This window comes from Danio rerio, chromosome 6 (genome assembly GCF_052040795.2).
Source record: "Danio rerio strain M-AB ecotype USA chromosome 6, GRCz13ab, whole genome shotgun sequence".
NCBI lineage: Eukaryota > Metazoa > Chordata > Actinopteri > Cypriniformes > Danionidae > Danio > Danio rerio.
Window position 1 is genome coordinate 54,924,501 of NC_141026.1, and position 19,263 is coordinate 54,943,763.

Below are 19,263 nucleotides of genomic sequence, written 5' to 3' on the forward strand. Positions count from 1 at the left end.
GGAAGTGGGTGGATTGGGTCAATCGATACAATTGGTTGGGTTTAGGGAAGGATAATGGTGGGTCAGTCAGTCAACATCAGCCTCTGGAGGGTTTATGCAATAACAGCAGGCACAAATGGCACTCGTGAGAGATATTTGAGATATGAAAAAGCATACTGAGCGGACTCTTGTGGATTCGTGAAAACAATAATGGACAAAAAATTACAGATATTTCCTTAAATTTAAATTTCTGGTAAATTTCTCTAATTCAACCTCTGTTAGTCTACAGTAAATTTCTGTAATTTAAGAACCATTATTTTACAGTTTTTTTCCAGCACCCCAGCTTCAGGAAATTTTTTTTTTTTACAAAAAGTGAGCATATGTTGACTTTGCAACATTGCAGTGTTCTGACACACTTTGGAAACAACATTGATAACTACACAATTAAAGGTGGAAAATATATATAATATAATATATATATATATATATATATATATATATATATATATATATATATATATATATATATATATATATATATATATATATATACACACACACACACATATATATACACAGTTGAAGTCAGAATTATTAGCCCCCCTTTGATTTTTAATTTCTTTTTTAAATATTTCCTAAATGATGTGTAACAGAGCAAGGACATTTTCGCAGTATGTCTGATGATATTTTTTCTTCTGGAAAAAATCTTACTTGTTTTATTTCAGCTACAATAAAAGCAGTTTTTAATTTTTTAAAAGCCATTTTAAGAAGAAAAAAAATTATTAGCCCCTTTAAGCTATATTTTTTCCTGATAGTCTACAGAACAAGCCATCATTATACAATAACTTGCCTAATTAGCCTAATCTGCATAGTTACCCTAATTAACCTAGTTAAGCCTTTAAATGTCACTTTAAGCTATTGAAGTGTCTTGTTAGATAGAGATAAGTTATTAAAACTATTATGTTTAGAAATGTGTTGAAGAAATCTTCTCTCCGTTAAACAGAAATTGGGGAAAAAAATAAACTGGGGTGCTAATAATTCTGACTTCAACTATATATATACATATATATATATATATATATATATATATATATATATATATATATATATATATATATATATATATATATATATATATATATATATATATACACACACACACAGAGAAAGCTTCTTTTATAAAATGCATTGTGTTACTTGTATGTGAAGTCATACTACATGAAAATAACATCACGTGTCATGTAAAAGTGTCCCAAGGGCAATTATTGTCATTTTTTTTCCTTCCACAAATCATAAATATCACATGAGCCCCATACTAATTACTTGTGTGCTTCAGACTGCCCACAAAACAAAACCAGATATTTAGCTGCAAGGTAAGCCTATCAATAAGTCTTCATATAAAGGAATAAACTAAGTTTTAAATACATTTACTAACCACCATTGTGTTTCAGATTCTGGCTCGAAAAGAACCACAATATGAACTCAACAATCTGGATTGTGGATAGCTATGAAGAAGCTCTCGCCAAAAACATTGTGATTGTTTCTCTTGGATTTATCATTAATGTCATTAACGGAATGCTAGTGCTGACCTTCTTTTCCAATCCAATGTTTTCAAGAGACTCCAGATACATCTTATACATTCACCTGGTCATCAATGACATGCTCATGATATGTGTGTCAGTAATTTTATATGTGTTGACCTATACTGCACCCCTTGTAAACGCTTCATTGTGTTGCATATTGTTGGTTCTTGGAACAACCACATTCATAATCACTCCTTTAAATCTGGCCGGTATGGCCATCGAACGGTTCATTGCTATCTGTAAACCACTGCATCACTCGCAGATTTGCACACCACAAAGAACCTACATCTTTATATGCTTGCTATGGATTGTTGGAGTCATTCCTTCTCTGGCGGATATCGTTATTTTATTTTCAATCCAACCTATGTCGTTCTTCAGGTCTTCAATACTTTGCTATCCAGTCAGTTTATTTCCTTCCAAAGCACACAAGGATCGCACCACTGCTTCACAGGTCATCTATATGTCAGTGGTGTGGATAATTCTCTTTTACACATACTGCAGAGTCCTGTTCACTGCCAAAAGAGCCATTTCAAAGGGTTCAGTAAATAAGGCTCGGAGTACGATATTGCTGCATGGTGTCCAGTTACTGCTTTGTATGCTCTCTTACATTGCTCCTGTGTTGGATATGATCCTCACTCCTTTTTTTCCTGTTCACAGAACAAAAATCACTTTCTTTAATTATCTAATAACAAATATAATGCCAAGATTACTCAGTCCTTTGATATATGGAGTCCGAGACCAAAGGTTTCTAAAACAATTGAAGGAATACTTTACTTGTAAAGTTGCTATCGTAAAGATCCTGCCATCAAAATTATGATTATACATTTTATAAAGAAACAATATGCTTACCTTATTTGCATTTCTTTTAAATTACGATATTTGTTTGAAATTTGAGAGCATCAGTGACTGTAAAGTGACTCAAAAAGTGTCTCGAAAAATGTATGAATATCATCGAATAAGACTAAAAAAGTATCACAATATGGTTTGAAACTGGCAAATTAACTGGTATCACTTTAGTTTAAGTAACATTTCGCAGTATTAACAAGCTATTAACTGATAAAATATGTCTCATGTAAACAGAAGAGATAAGTAAAAGAAGAAATAAGTTTAAGTATAATAGACGAATGATGTATGAGGGAAAATAATAAGCTTGTGCTTTATCTCACTCCATTCACGACCATGTTGAAATGTATTTTTTGTTAATGATATTTGTGATATTTCTGTTCAAAAAATTAATAAATCAAATCAAATCACTGCTAGCTTAATAAACTGTTAATTAATTAGCTGTTTATTAATACATAGAAATGTAGAAGTTGGGTTAATTAGCTGTTTATTAATACATAGAAATGTAGAAGTTGGGTTTAAGGTTTTGAGTAGGATAAGGGATGTAAAAAAAGATCACACTTTATAACTACTAATGAACAGTTGATGTCTTAATAATAGGCAGGTAATAAGCCAGTAGTTACTAGCATGAATTGTGACCTGAACTTAAAGTGTTACTAATTAACTTTGCTCAAAACCGACTTCACTTAGTGAGACATTTTAGTCAATTTCTTTTTCTTCAATCTGCTGCCGTTTTGCTGATAATTAATGTATGTATGATACTATTTCCTATCAAGGTTGAGTTGGTATTGTTAATTAAAAAAAAACATGCACTGTGGCAAAAATATTGAAATTGCCATGTTAGTCGCTACAAATGTTTTACTTTGGGAATTTGAAACAATTGCACTGTATAGAATATGTCACATGCAGGAAACTATTTTTTGTACTAGTAAATTATTCCAAGCAGTGTTATCGTAATAATTGTATGCTTTTTATTATGGTACATTTATTCACTATAGGTCTGATTTTCATGCTGTTGTAATTTCTGTTTACATTCTCGTATTTGTAATTGTATGTTCATATGTAATGCCTGAATTCATTAGTGGCCTGGTGGTAAATTATCCATGTGGTTTAAATCATAATTATTAATTAGTACGTTGTTTCTTAAATAAAAGGCTGTATCTTTGTAAATAAGTTCAGTGTATTTGCTAAAATAGTGCCTCTACAACGAGTTAGACAAGCCTCAGTAGGTAAAATGGTTGATGATGACTTAAGAGTCCATTGTGCTACCATTTTCATTGGTAACACTGGTCATAATTTTATGATAACAGATTTACCATTTAACTTTAAAAACTTAACATGCTTGTAGCAATTACTATTTTGGTCATTTTGTGGTGGAAACTCCCCACTGAATGTACTGTATATTCCTCAGAGCCTCATTTTCTTTCCTGTCAAAAATTGAATATAATTTTAGCCTGACTAAGATCCTTTGTGTAACATGTCAACATTTCCATTGATTCTAATAATTATGCAATTGATGGCATGTCAGGAGTGTGCAATTAACAAATGCTGCTACATTAATTGTGCTCTGAAACATTTTGCAATGCAGCAAAAAGGTCCTGAAACCACCACATATGAAACTGAAAAGTCATAAGACTAAAAAATGATAGGTGAATCTTTATATAAGTCTATAAGACTGCAATCTCAATGTTTCGTTGCACTGATGTTAGTTTTCTTAGAAAACATTTCACTGCCATGTATAGTCTAATTTAAAGAGACCTATTATGCCCCCTTTTTACAAGATGTAAAATAAGTCTCTGATGTCAATAAAATGTGTATGTGAAGTTTCAGCTCAAAATAACTCACAGATAATGTTTTATAACTGCCCCTTATATGGCTGTCGCTTTAAATTCAAATGAGATTGTGCTCTTTTTCAGAAGAGGGCGGAGCTACAAATGCCTATGTGTCAGCATAGTGTCAGATTAAAAAACAAGACTAAAGCTGCGGTCACACTAGAGTTTGTGTGTGCGAAATTCTGTCATACGGCGCTGCAAAAAGGGGTGGGATTAAACAAGATGAATAGACCAGTGGTTCTCAAAGTGGGGGTCGGGACCCCCCGAGGGGTCGCGGGACAATGAAGTGGGGGTCGCCTGGTGATTTCCAAAAATCTATTTATTTTTATTAAACCGTAAGAATTACCATATTTTATCCATAACCTACTGAAAAAAACCTTTCATTTATAGTTAAGCAAATTAAGCAAAGAATAGACTTGGCTCTATTGGTGTGTGTGTGCACGACTGCATGCACGGTTTCTGTATTTATTACCATCCCAGAAGGTATTAGGGATCACGTGTCACTGTCATTGTTATTTTGGGGGTCGCGGGCTGAAAAGTTTGGGAACCTCTGGATTAGACAATAAAAAAGCGAGTGATTGCTCAATGTTTTAAATTTCCGTCCAGAAAGGTCATGTTTGAATCCTCGATTGTTCTCATGCAGTCAAGTGATGCGATTTGCAGGTCAGAGTTCACCAAGCTTGAACTTTGCAACGCAGCGAACTGCAAAACTTAACGCATGACCCTGCGTTTCCGGTCTGACGCATTCACGTGCGTATGAATGGTAGTCTATGGGGAGAAAAGTCAAGTGTGTCCGCAGCTTAATGTCCTATGGAAATGAGGGAGAGATCATCACTAATAGGTAAGGCTTTCTCTTTCTGATGACACGTATAAAGGGAGAATTTCAGTCAAAGTGTTTCTGTCAATCAAAGTGTGATTATAAATAATAAAAATTAAACATGTTTACTATTAGAGATTGGTTATATTTACAAACTGTTGCCACACAACTGTGTTTAATCCCTTTATAAAAAGTGATTTTTGCATAATAGGTGCCCTCTAAAGTGCCCTAAGGGCAATGACTATACTTAATATTCATGAGCTCTGCCTTTTTAAGAATACATATGTAACACAAGCTTGTAACATACACTTAACAAGCACTCTACAGACTACAACCCCTGTGAAAGCCAAGTTCACAGTCCTGAACCAGATTTACCTTCGAAGGTAAGTCTGTCTATGTCTTTGAAAGAAAAGCTATCATGATTCACTATACACTTTCTCCTCTTCCTGTTTCAGCTCATTGCTTGCAAAGACCTGTAAAATGAACACAACGGTCTGGATTGTGGATAGCTATGAAGAAGCTCTCGCCAAAAACATTGTGATTGTTTCTCTTGGATTTATCATTAACGTCATCAACGGAATGTTAGTGGTGACTTTCTTCTCCAATCCAATGTTTTCAAGAGACTCCAGATACATCTTATACATTCACCTGGTCATCAATGACATGCTCATGATATGTGTGTCAGTGATTTTATACGTGTTGACCTACGCTGCACCAGTTGTTAATGCTTCATTGTGTTACATATTGATGATACTTGGTAAAGTGTTCTTCATGATCACTCCTTTGAATCTGGCCGGTATGGCCATCGAACGGTTCATTGCTATCTGTAAACCACTGCATCACTCTCAGATCTGCACACCGCATAGAACTTATTTGCTTATATGTTTTCTATGGTGTTTAGGAGCTATAAGTTCTATGGTAAATATAATAATTTCACTTGTAACCCAACCCTTATCTTTCTTCAGATCATTTATATTTTGCTACCCAACGTATATGTTCCCTTCAAAAGCCCACGATGACCACTACACTGCTTCACTGGTCATATATATGTCAGTGGTGTGGATAATCATCAGCTACACATACTGCAGAGTCATATTTACTGCCAGAAAGGCCGTTTCAAAGGGTTCAGCAAACAAAGCTCGGAATACCATATTGCTGCATGGTGTTCAGTTACTCCTTTGTATGCTTTCCTTTATCAACCCTTTTATGCATACGGTGATTGTACCTCTGTTTCCTCTACAGAGAACTAAGATTACTTTCTGTTTTTATGTGTTCAGCAATATTATGCCAAGATTACTGAGCCCTTTGATATATGGGGTCCGTGATGAGAAGTTTATGAAACAAATGAAGCGATTCTTTACATTTAAAGTTATTATTGTAAAGATTGTGCCATCACACTTGCACACATAGCAATAATTTGATGTATTCAGTTTTCTGTTTATTAAAGATATTGTTTTATACATCAATGTCATCAGAAACTCTGTATAGTTGCTTATAGAGTGCACAACTTTGAATGAACCTGAATAACGTTCACCCACAAATTCAGTATCTATTGACTTGCTTCATATCAGAACTTCTTAAATGTGCTGCTGAAGGGGGGAAATCATCAACATTTTGAATGAGGAGGAATGAATTAAAAGTAAATGTTGATTTTTTTAGTTAACAGATGTGATTAATGTTAGTCATTGATGTGATTTATTTATAAGTCACAATACGAACATGTTTATTTTACTGCTTAATTTTCACTTGTCTTTCTGCTCTTTTTGAATGAGGATAACAGAAAATGACCCTTCGCTAAGCCACACCCAAAAACTGCCACCAATCGGGGCTTAGCAATCGTAGCTACGCGTAGGAGCTCTGTCACGCTTTCCAGCGAGGGAAACAGGCCATAGCGTTGTGTATATGGATTGTACAAATCTGATAGCCGGTATCCTAAAAGTTTGGACGGGGTGGTGGAATTTTTTCTAAAACCCAAGGTGAAAAATGCCAGCGTGGATCAAACTCTGTGAGGGGTGTTAAAGGAGCTGAGTTAAATTAGTTTTGTTTTGATATTCCTGACACATTTAGTGGTAGACCGACAGCAATAACTCACACACCTCTTACCCTAAACAGATCTAAACTGTGTTTCCTACAAAAATACAAAGCAGGTTATGTTTCCCAGCGGTCTTTTTCTTCTTCTTTTTTTTTCACTCTATCGTGAACACTGCTTCGTTTAAGCCTTCGCCATAGTAGGCATACTAATAGGAATCATATCTCCATCTGTATCAAGCCACGAATATTTACATACATATCAACAGAACAAAGCAGAGATATGATCACAAACTGAGCACTTGCGATATACTTCACCCGAAAGCTGTTTTTTAGTCATTTATAAGCCTCGATGTCCATGTACAATTCACTGATGTTTTCGTCTGTCTTTTTGAGATTTACGTATGTTATAGCAGGTTAGTGTCTGATTTTATATTTGGTGTCAGATTAATATTTGCTGGTAGGAAAAATCTATTTGTTCACTTCTGCTATTTATACTTTAATTTGCATTTCAAATTATTTATTTATTCAACTTAACTGCAAACTAGAATAGAAACTGGATAAAGAGCACACAAATATACGTACAGACAGCCCCATTCACACATACAGACCTTTCCGGAAAATTACCGGCAATTTTTCCGGAAAGGTTGTATGTGTGAACAGGTTCTTTTTGAAAATACCGGTAAATTCGTTCTGGCTATTTTCCGGAAAGAGAAGTTGTAACATTACCGGTAATTTGCAGGAATGCTGCGCTGTGTGAATGCAGAAGGAAGATTGCTGGAAAGTGCGCGTGCACGACTAGAACATGCTGACGTGAGACATCTGCTTTAGCCAATCAAAACAGTCAGACGCGTTTACGTCCGTGCAGCTAAGACACATTTAGCTGCTAGAAGTTAGTCACATAACGTTTATATGTTCTTCTTAATGCCAACTGTGTAAATAATCATCAATAAGATGCTTATGATAAGCCGCTGTTTGTTTACCTTCAAGGTTTGTGTGTGCCTGTGAAACAGCCCGTTAGCACAAGCACACACACATATCATGTACATCTCAACATGCGAAAGTGTTTCTCTATATGTTTTCATCGAAGTTGTTCACATAATTTGTAATGTAGTCAAATGTAGACAAATACAAGCGCAGCCGTTCAAAGCTCATTTGTGGTGAATGATGTCAGAATTTACCGGTATTTTGGAATGGATGTGTGAACGGGTCTTTTCTGTAAAAATTCTGTAATGTCCTCGCCTGTGTGAACAGCACTTCTTGAATATACCGTTAAAGTCGTTCTGGATATTTTCCAGATATTTACCGGTATAACTGTGTGAAAGGGGCTAGTGAAAGGTGTACATTTTTATGGGACAATGATGCTAATATTCAACATAAATCCATCAATTTCCCCTGTCTGGCTGCTCTTTCTATGAATGAATGATAATGAAGCCAATATACAATCATCGGTTAGTATATTTCTTTGCACAACCATTAATCTATCAGTCTTTTTTGCTAAAAAAAGGGAAATCGCGGTTTAATTTGTTAATATTAGATTATTTTTATAGTTCACCTCTCCTGCTGTGCATGAACTAAGCTGTTGAATGGTCTGCGTATGAGACGGCTAGGCTAAGCTAGCTTCAATTTGGATTCAGTTATTTTCTAATTGTTGCCTATTATGTGGTGAATAAACCCCTGTAATGTACACTGCAGTCCTTTTTTGTCTGGCTTTCTCGAATATCTCACCTGTTTGCCAAAAATGACTAATATCCCTGGCAATCTGACACTGGCGCATACACATTGTAATAGAAAACGTTCCAGGCATGAAAGCTTGACAGGAGTAGCAACAGTATCTAAGGAGGGCGGGACTTAGCGAAGAGTCAATTGAATGCAGGCCTTCATGGACAATATGACATTGATATGATTTTGCTGCTTGTTCAAACTACTTATTTAAAATAAGCTGAAACAACACAATTCTAGAGATTTTTAAGGACAACCAAATTGTTTTAAGTTTAATTCACTTGAATTTGTTAAGTTAACTTAAACGATTTGTGTTGGAACAACATGAATGAATTGTGTGGAACTCTGCACTTTTTACACTGTATCATCCAAAACCCATATAACATATTTGTGATGTACTATACCCAAAATGTTTCCATTAATGTTTAAATTGAAGAGATTTTAATCAGTGACAGTGTCTGTGTTTTGTGTTACCTGTCATATCTGGTTCTTTCATTAATTTCTCTTCTGCAATTTCAAAGTAATGTTTCAGAGCAAATGTTTTACACAACGGATGCCCTTCCAGCTGCAACCCAGTACTGGGAAACACCCATACACACTCACATTCTCACACATACACTACGGCCAATTTAGTTTTTCCAATTCACTCATGGTTGACCCTGTCGGCGTGGTCAACTCCTCCATGCGTCTCAAGTCCGCTGACGTACATGACAAACCTCTGGACAAACTGGAAACAGCAGGAAAGCCATCCACATGGAGGTTCTGCAAGTAGTCAGCTGGTAAGCGGGAAAAAAATCGGCGTCATACCGGCATAGCGTTAAGATGAAATACATCCATACGTACCTCTGGCTGCATATTTTATGATCTCCAGAAATGTATATAGGGCTACGTTTTCAGAATGAGCCTATGTTGCATATTGCACAATGAAAGCTTTGACTTTCCTCTGAGAAAAAATCTACCATGTGCTGTTTTTCCATTAGATTTCATATTTCTGCAATGCATACAAAAAGGCAAGTACATTATTACTATTCTGACCACTCAGAATACTGGCAAAGGTGCTTCATATTAATGTGCTTAAACAATTTGCATGGTCTCAGAGTTTTTGTCAGTGTAATTCGCAATGATGTAATGACTGCCAATATTAGATGACTTAAGTTACAGACTTAATATTCATGATCTCTGCCCTTTCCACAAACTATAAATAACAAAGACGCTCAATACTGAATATAACTCATTTGAGCTCTGCTTACAATACAGAACTGTTTCACCTGCTAAAGGTAAGCTTATATAGATAATGGGTAATAATATAGTTATTCTTTATATGTGACCCTAAACCACAAGACCAGTCTAATGTCGCACAGCTATGTTTTGAAGAACAGCCAAAAATACTAATATGAATCAAAACTTTCGATTTTTATTTTATGTCAAAAATCATTACATTAAGTAAGAATTATTTCCATGAAGTGATTTATTAATATTTGCTTTATAAATATATCTAAACATATTTTTTGATTATTGATATGCACTGCTAAAAACTTATTTTGTCTTTTTTTTCTGAATTAAGATTTATTTTTAACCCCCATAAGCCAAATAGTTTTTTAAAATTGTGGGATATTAGCCAAATATTCTCTTATGTTGAAAATATTTTTATTGGATGTCAAAATTGATTAGAATATTACAATGTGCATTGATAAAGCCTTATTTTGGCTCTTTTCTCAGAGTTTTGATTTATTTTTAACCCTTTTTTTAATTGTGGTATGCTGCACAGCTATTTTTTGAGAAATAGTCAAACATTCATACTATGTGAGTCAGAACTTTTTATTAATAACAAAAATCATTAAAATATTATAGTATGTAAAGATCCATAAAGTCATTTATTAATTTTTGTTCCATAAATATGGTAAAACTTTATTTTTGACTGTTAATATGCACTGATGAATTTTTTTTTTAGAATTTTGATTCATTTTTAACCCAATAAATTGTGGTATCTTAGCCAAATATTGTCTTTTGTTGCAAAGCTTTTTTGTGGAATAGTCAAAAATGCATGTACTGTTGAGTCAAAACTTTATATTTTAAGTTCATGGCAAAAATCTTTAGTATATTACAGTAAGTAAAGATCGATAAAGATGTATTTTTGTTTCATAAATATGGTAAAACCTATTTTTCTATTATTAATATGCACTACTAAAAGCTTCATTTAGTTGTTATCTCAGAATTTTTATTTATTTTTTGCCCTCATTGCACATTTTTAAATTGTGGCCAAATATTGTCTTGCGTTGGATGTTGATTTTTTTGAGGAATATTCAAAAATACATTTATGAATCTAACCTTTTGATATTTATTTGATGTCAAAATCAGTAGAATATTACAGTATGTAAAGATCAACTTCACTTCAACTAGTCATTTAGTAAATTTTGCTCCGTATACAGTTGAAGTCAGAAATATTAGCCCCCCTTTGAATTTTTTTTTCTTTTTTAAATATTTCTCTAAGTATTTTTAACAGAGCAAGGGAATTTTGACAGTATGTCTGATAATATTTTTTTCATCTGGAAAAAGTCTTATTTGTTGCATTTTGGCTAGAATAAAAGCAGTTTTTTTTTTTTATACACCATTTTAAGGTCAAAATTATTAGCCCCTTTAAGCTAATTTTTTTCCGATAGTCTACAAAACAAACCATCATTATACAATAACTTGCCTTATTACCCTAACCTGCCTAGTTAACCTAATTAACCTAGTTAAGCCTTTAAATGTCACTTTAAGCTGTATAGAAGTGTCTTGAAAAATATCTAGTCAAATATTATTTACTGTCATCATGGCAAAGAGAAAATAAATCAGTTATTAGAAATTAGTTATTAAAACTATCATGTTTAGAAATGTGTTGAAAAAAACTCTCTCTGTTAAACATAAATTGGGGAAAAATAAAGGGGGAAATAATAATTCAGGGGGGCTAATAATTCTGACTTCAACTGTATATATTGAAACCTCATTATTGATTATTAATATGCACTGATTTGCCTGTTTTCTCCAAATTTTGATTTATTTTTAACCCTCATTGCAGATTTTCAAATGATTGTTTATCAGCCAAATATTGTCCAGTCCAAACAAATATGCATCAATGGAACACTTATTTATTCAGCATTTATGTGACATTCAAATCTCAGTTTCTCTGAAAAATTCACACATCTGACCATTTTGTAACATATGTGCATGTTTTAACAATTGTCCTCTTTTCTCATCCAGAAATGAACTCAACAATCTGGATTGTGGATAGCTATGAAGAAGCTCTCGCCAAAAACATTGTGACAGTTTGTCTTGGATTTATCATTAATGCCATTAACGGCATGCTAGTGGTGACTTTCTTCTCCAATTCAACGTTTTCAAGAGACTCCAGATACATCTTATACATTCACCTGGTCATCAATGACATGCTCATGATATGTGTGTCAGTGGCATTGTATGTGTTGACCTACGCTTCACCAGTAGTAAACGCTTCATTGTGCTGTATGCTGGAAACTCTTGGAAGAGTCACTTTCATGATCACTCCCTTGAATCTGGCCGGTATGGCCATCGAACGCTTCATTGCCGTCTGTAAACCACTACATCACTCTCAGATCTGCACACCGCAACGAACACATTTATTTATATGTTTTCTATGGGGTTTAGGAGCTACACATTCAATGGTAGATATCATTATTCTATTTTTAACTCAATCGTTATCTTTCTTTGGGTCATTGATATCCTGCTACCCAACATATGTGTTCCCTTCCAAGGCTCATAAAGACCACACCACTGCTTCACAGGTCATATATATGTCAATGGTGTGGGTAATTGTAATTTATACTTACTTCAGAGTTATGTTCGCTGCCAGAAAGGCCATTTCAAAGGGTTCAGCAAGCAAAGCGCGCAGTACGATATTGCTGCATGGTGTCCAGTTACTCCTTTGTATGCTTTCTTATGTCACACCTTTTATGTACACAGTAATTATACCACTTTTTCCTCTTCAGAGGACTAAGATTACTTTCTGCATTTTTGTGTTCACAAACATTATGCCAAGATTATTGAGCCCTTTGATATATGGAGTCCGAGACCAGAAGTTTGTGAAACAAATGAAGGAATACTTTACATGTAAAGTTTTTATTGTAAAGGTTGTGCCATCGAAATTATGATTTTCTTTTATTTGGCTAGATTTTATTAAGAAATATCTGTTTTCGTTTGAAGTTTTGTTCATGACGTTTGTTAACTAATCATATGCTGTTTACATGAATCAAAAGAAAATCACATACTCTGGAATGAATACTGTCATTAGTTTAATAAGAATATATTTGTTAATTGAATACTGGTATTCAAAGCAGAATTGATTCGTTCATTCATTATTTTTCTTTTCGGCTTAGTCTCTTTATTAATCTGGGGTTGTAACAGCGGAATGAACCGCCAACTTGTTTTTTTTTTTTTTTTTTTTTACATTTTAACAAAAATATACAAACAGGTCTAGTTAGACTAATTCATACATATTTTAAAAATTGTTGAGGATAAAATACACAAAAAAGCCATAGGCTTATTTCCATTGTGGTCCTTGGTTTTCTTAAAAATGGAAAGGCAAATCATACATGGAGTGCAAGCATAATCAGCTCAGCACATCAAGAATTTCAACTTCAACCATAGAACAACGATTATATCCTTTCTAAAAACACTCAAATTGAATCTCTTTTAAACTCCTACACTGAAAAAAAATGATTCAAAGATGATTCCTTGGATTTACTAAATCTTTTTAAAGGGCCATGAAACCCCCTTGTTTCAGCAGTGTGTTTTCACACCTCTACTTTGGAAAAAGTCAGAAAAGTGGGCGTGTCCAGCTCTGTTTAGGGGGGAGTGTCGGAGGAAAGTAAAGAGGCTTGGTGTGGGAGTGTCTATTTGGGCGCGCTGAATTTCAGAGTCAAAACACACAACCACAGTGGACAATGTGACTGTGTTTACATGGACATCTGTTGTCGAATTATTTGCCAAATTATTAAATGGTGGACTTTAACTGCAGTTTGGCTCTTTCATTCAGGGAATTCATTCATGTCCCTCCCGACAAACGTGATATTTGATTCGAGGAACTGCTCTAAGCGTTTATTTTTCATGCAATGTTTGATACCGCACGGCGAATGAGAGAAAAAAAAATCAGCATTTCCCGGAAACTTAGATGCACAAGGCAGGTAGCGTCAGAAAGCCGCGTGTGTTATTCTGGTCACAAAATTCAACACGAGGTTATATTTTGGTTGTAACTGTTAGTGCTAACTTGTTTACACTCGGTGCAATAGTTTGTTTGATACGAATAAAATACGAACTGAATAAACAAAGAGCACTGGTCGCTCACTTACCAAATCTGTAGAGACAGGACAATCACCAGCAACTAGAGCTGTGTCTTTATTAAGAGAAGACTACAAGCGAATCCGGATCTCAGCGTTTGCAGATGAGAACAGCTCTCAGGTAAACAATGTTCCTCCTTAGACACGTAAGTTATTGTTGTCGCGCGTCGCGTACACTGCTAATCCACACGTGGCTCCAGCTGCGCTCTCACAGAGAGAAAATGAAAACAAAACTTAACTGCAGCAACACTTCATGCTTGTTTTGCCAATACAACGTGGCGTCTCTGCCGTCTACACTGTGACAGTAATGAATATTAATGAAGTTGCACAATAGAGCGCGCTGATTGGTTTGAACCAAGCCTTACTCATGCATTAATGCATCACACTGTAAGACGTAATAAGACACACTCTGGCACAGACGCCCAGTCTGCAAACTGGAATAAAGGCTATTATGTCATGGCCGTGACGCAGCTTCAAAAATTCGTTTTAAACTGGAAGTACGAATTTGCTTGAAAAAACGCAAAAACAACCAATTTACACTTTTTAGTGAAATATAGGTGTCCTAATAGTGTTTTCAGCAGTGTGGGACGCATATACGACTGTCAACAGCTCAAAAAATGTGTTTTGGTGTTTCGTGACCCTTTAAGTTAAGTGGTTGTAAACAATTTATTTGGGCTGAATATTAACAAACAAACTTAGTTTAAAGCGACCAAATCCAACATTAAGCCAAAAACTTAAACCAACGTCATATTAATGTCATATATTGACAGTTATTTGTCAGGCATGGCTACCAATATCCAATGTCTGATAGACCTCACAGTGGTAGCACACAAAACGTCAAGCTGTAACATCAATAGACGTTGATATTTGGTTGAGTTTAGGTTGGATGTTGGACATTGATGTCAGCCTGACATTGGATTCTGACGTCAACCCCATTTTTAATATAACGTCATGTTGACATGCTGCGCTTGCTGAGCTTCATCTTTCTTCAGAAGATCTTCTTTTGAGTTCAACAGAATAAAGGTTTGGAACTATTTGGTGAGGGTAAATGGTAAGTAAAATGTCATTTTTCAATTCAACTATTCCTTTAAGAATTTGTGATGTTATTAGCAGTGTTGGGCAGTAGCATCGCTACAAGTATTGATGCTACTAGCTTAGCTACATTTGTCAGTAGCATGGCGGTAGCGTCGCTACTTTCTAAATCAAATAGCTTTTCAGTAGCGAAGCTATTGCCCTGCGAGCGAATTCATGAATGGGAGTAAAGCGACGCAATTGACGCAGGCAGGTCACGTGACCATGACAAAATGGCGGATGTAGTACGTCCGAATTCCATTCATACTTTTCACGTTCATACTGTATAGATCGTACTTTTCTAACGGCCGAGTAGTACGTTTACATTCAAATGCAGTACCTACTGAGTAGTAGGCGGTTTCGGACGCAGCCCATATGATGGCGAGAATGATGATTTCTTCTTCTTCCTGTTTTACGGTGTTCGACAACAAAGTTTTGGGTGCGTTACTGCCACCTCTGGTAAAACTTGCTTGATGGAAAGAAGACTGAGGGAGAGGCGTTATTTCTGAAGCAGGATTCTTCGTGACCATACCTCGAAAAGTACATGTTACGATACAATAACTTAATTTCTAATGCTGTGCTCAAAAAAGAAAAATACTTTAGTATATATATATATATATATATATATATATATATATATATATATATATATATATATATATATATATATATATACTACATAATGCTTATTCCAAAATATTTCCCTTCACTATAAATTATTATAGTATTTTAAATGTGTCACACCTGGTTTTATTGGATTTTTTGTTTTAGCTGTTACATACTATAATGTGTTTCTGTTCAGTACAGCATTTACAGTAAATAACTAAACTCAACTATTCTGCCTCATATGTTTCATTGACAGTTTTATTTAAAACTAAGATATGATTGACTTGGATTTAAGTTGCTTCGATTTAAAAATGAAATTTGTAAAAACAGCTTAGATGTAGCTAAGCTACTTTTGCCATGTAGCTTTTAGCTTAGCTTGCTACATTTCCCATTGGGTAGATTTTAGTGCAGTTTAGCTACATTTTAAGTAGACTAGCTCACTACATTTTTCAAGTAGCTTGCCCAACACTAGTTATTGGCCTGATATTCTGCAGTGCTGCCTTACAATCTAATAATAGATTACCCTTAGGAATAACATGCTCAATATTCATGATTTCTGTCCTTTCCATAACATAAAGCAGCCTGATTGAACCTCGTGAGTTCCAGACATCTCAGTCTAGGTATGCTCAAGGTAAGTCAAATACTGACATTTTGTAAGATTGCTAACATTTACCTTTGTTTTAAATGATAAATCTCAATACCTGATTGAACCACATAAATGATGTGCAGTTGTCTGTTTTCTTCAACAGAAATGAACACAACGGTCTGGATTGTGGATAACTATCAGGAAGCTATCACCAAGCACATTGTGATTGTTTTTCTTGCTCTGATTGTAAATGTCATTAACGGAATGTTAGTGGTGACTTTCTTCTCCAGTCACGTATTTTCAAGGGACTCCAGATACATCTTATACATTCACCTGGTCATCAATGACATGCTCATGATATGCGCATCAGTGGCAATATATGTGTTGACCTACATTGCACCAGTAGTAAATGCTTCACTATGTTATATTCTGATGTCTCTGGGTAAAGTCTTCTTCATGATCACTCCTTTGAATCTGGCCGGTATGGCCATTGAACGCTTTATTGCTGTCTGTAAACCACTACATCACTTTCAGATCTGCACACCCAAAAGAACCTATGTCTTTTTCTGCTTGCTCTGGGGTATAGCAGCTATACGTTCTGTTGTAGATATAATGATTTCACTTCTAACCCAACCCATATCTTTCTTCAGATCATTTGTTCCTTGCTACCCAACGTATATGTTCCCCTCAAAAGCCCACGATGACCACAACACTGCTTCACAGGTCATCTGTATGTCAATGGTGTGGATAATTATCTGCTACACATACTGCAGAGTCCTGTTCGCTGCCAGAAAGGCCGTTTCAAAGGGTTCAGCAAGCAAAGCGCGCAGTACGATATTGCTGCATGGTGTTCAGTTACTCCTTTGTATGCTTTCTTATGTCACACCTTTTATGTACACAGTAATTATACCACTTTTTCCTCTACAGAGGACTAATATTGCTTTCTGTATTTATGTGTTCACAAACATTATGCCAAGATTATTGAGTCCTTTGATATATGGAGTCCGAGACCAGAAATTTATTAAGCAAATGAAGGAAGTCTTTACTTGTAAAGTTATATTTCTAAAGATTGTGCCTTCATAAATATGGCAAGATTTTTTTTTAGCCTTACGGGATTCTTAATGGCCAATTCTAAGGAATTAAAATTATTTTCATGTATGTTTTTTTCTTTTAATTTTGGGGCTGCACTGTGATGCTTAGATATGATTTTATTTACATTTGAAGTCAGAATTATTAGCCCCCCTTTGAATTTTCTTTTCTTTTTTAAAATATTTTCCAAATGATGTTTAACAGAGCAAGGAAATTTTCACAGTATGTCAGATAATATTTTTTCTTCTGAAGAGAGTCATTTTTGTTTTATTTCAGCCAGAATAAAAGCAGTTTTTAATTTTTTAACAAACATTTTAAGGTCAAAATTATTAGCCCTTTTAAGCTGCATATTTTTTGATAGTCTACAGAACAAACCATTGATAAACTATGATTACCCTAACCTGCCTGGTTATCTTAATTAAGCCTTTAAATGTCCCTTTAAGCTGTATAAAAGTGTCTTGAAAAATATCTAGTCAAATATTATTTACTGTCATCATGGCAAAGATAAATCCGTCATTAGAAATGAGTTATTAAAGCTATTATGTTTAGAAATGTGTTGAAAAAATCTCTCCGTTAAACAGAAAATGGGGGAAAATGAACATGGGGGATAATAATTCAGGGGGGCTAATAATTCTGACCTCAACTGTATATATTTACATGAAAATATATGGGCATGGGACTATCCTGTATAAATAATTAAAGTTATTGGTGTAATGGTTTGGACTCAGTCAATTTTATATATGTAATTGACTATATATAATTAACTGAGTCCACACCATTACACCAATAACTTGAATTATTTATACAGGATAGTCCCATGCTTTCATGTTGATCATAACAAAAAGTCTGACTCTATCATCTGAATGCTGCAGTAGAAATCGAGACCATCACACCAGGCAACCTTTGTTCAACTTTATATTGTGTCTAAGTTTGCTGTTCTCAGCTGACTGGTGTGCTTCAAGGTTTGACACGCTGGTTAACACTTTACTAATAGGGGAACCTGATTAATGATGTACTAATATCTGAATTAAAAAATACATAATTGATCATGTACCCTTACTGTGAATTATTTTTACCCAACATGTCAAAACTGTGTTCAGAGATATGCTGTTATGGGCATACTGGCTGCAAGTAGCCTAGTTGAGTGCTGTTAGCTGAACCAGTTTGGTCATGTATGTACTTCATGGAATTCTGACATCGGGAAGTAATTTTCACCAACAGAATTGTTGCTCACTGAACATTTATTTTTCAAGCTCGTTAAGTAACAAAATAGTTTTATAATAGTTCGTTTACAATTATTTTGGTAAATACAGTGATGGATCTTGGAGCACAAACTTTAATGCAGAAATTAAAATAAAACATGTTTCACTGTAATGGACATTGTTTTTTTTTTTTATTTAATTTTTTTTTTTTTTTTTTTTTGCCATTGCAACAGTGCTTGCTTTAATATCTACATTCTACCATAAAGTGATCGTCAAAGCTTTTTGCATACATTTATATACTAAATATTTCAATATATTAGTGAAAAAAAACTGATTAACTCATAAGTTTGATTTAGTTGTGAAAAACCCTCCCTTCCGGAAAACAAAAACAGCTTACATCATCCTAAGCTGGTTTTAGCTGGCTAGTTTTGCCTGGGAAACCATTTGGAATGACTAGTCTAGTAAGGCTAAGAGACCAGTCAAAACCCATCAACTTAAACTATCCAAGACCAGCTAAGCAGCTTGGCTGGTCAAGCTTGTTTTAACTGAGCATT

At 34.7% G+C, this 19,263-nt stretch overlaps 3 protein-coding genes and 1 pseudogene across 3 annotated transcripts; all 4 read left to right on the forward strand.

The window, feature by feature from the left end:
* or136-2 (odorant receptor, family H, subfamily 136, member 2) lies at positions 1,456 to 2,379 on the forward strand (annotated as a pseudogene).
* Positions 3,498 to 9,251, forward strand: LOC147843681 (odorant receptor 131-2-like). The gene is made up of 2 exons (XM_087258220.1): positions 3,498 to 5,437; positions 5,510 to 9,251. Exons 1-2 carry the CDS (start codon positions 5,292 to 5,294, stop codon positions 6,462 to 6,464), a joined length of 1,101 nt encoding a protein of 366 aa, XP_087114346.1. The 5' UTR covers positions 3,498 to 5,291; the 3' UTR covers positions 6,465 to 9,251.
* Positions 9,252 to 12,046: 2,795 nt separating this feature from the next.
* Positions 12,047 to 13,082, forward strand: or90h1 (olfactory receptor, family 90, subfamily H, member 1). The gene has a single exon (XM_087258245.1). It carries the CDS (start codon positions 12,047 to 12,049, stop codon positions 12,968 to 12,970), a length of 924 nt encoding a protein of 307 aa, XP_087114371.1. The 3' UTR covers positions 12,971 to 13,082.
* Positions 13,083 to 16,441: 3,359 nt separating this feature from the next.
* Positions 16,442 to 17,546, forward strand: or90h4 (odorant receptor, family 90, subfamily H, member 4). Its single transcript, NM_001136247.3, is given in 2 exon segments — positions 16,442 to 16,463; positions 16,582 to 17,546. A coding segment is annotated over 1 exon segment (918 nt). The 5' UTR covers positions 16,442 to 16,463; positions 16,582 to 16,583; the 3' UTR covers positions 17,502 to 17,546.
* Positions 17,547 to 19,263: the final 1,717 nt, after the last annotated feature.

What these genes read in the sequence shown, in the direction of transcription:
- LOC147843681 (XM_087258220.1), top strand. Translation starts at nt 5,292, where the DNA reads ATGACTATACTTAATATTCATGAGCTCTGCCTTTTTAAGAATACATAT. An exon ending in AACCAGATTTACCTTCGAAG is followed by an intron (nt 5,438 to 5,509) that starts GTAAGTCTGTCT and finishes TTCCTGTTTCAG; the next exon opens with CTCATTGCTTGCAAAGACCT.
- or90h1 (XM_087258245.1), top strand. Translation starts at nt 12,047, where the DNA reads ATGAACTCAACAATCTGGATTGTGGATAGCTATGAAGAAGCTCTCGCC.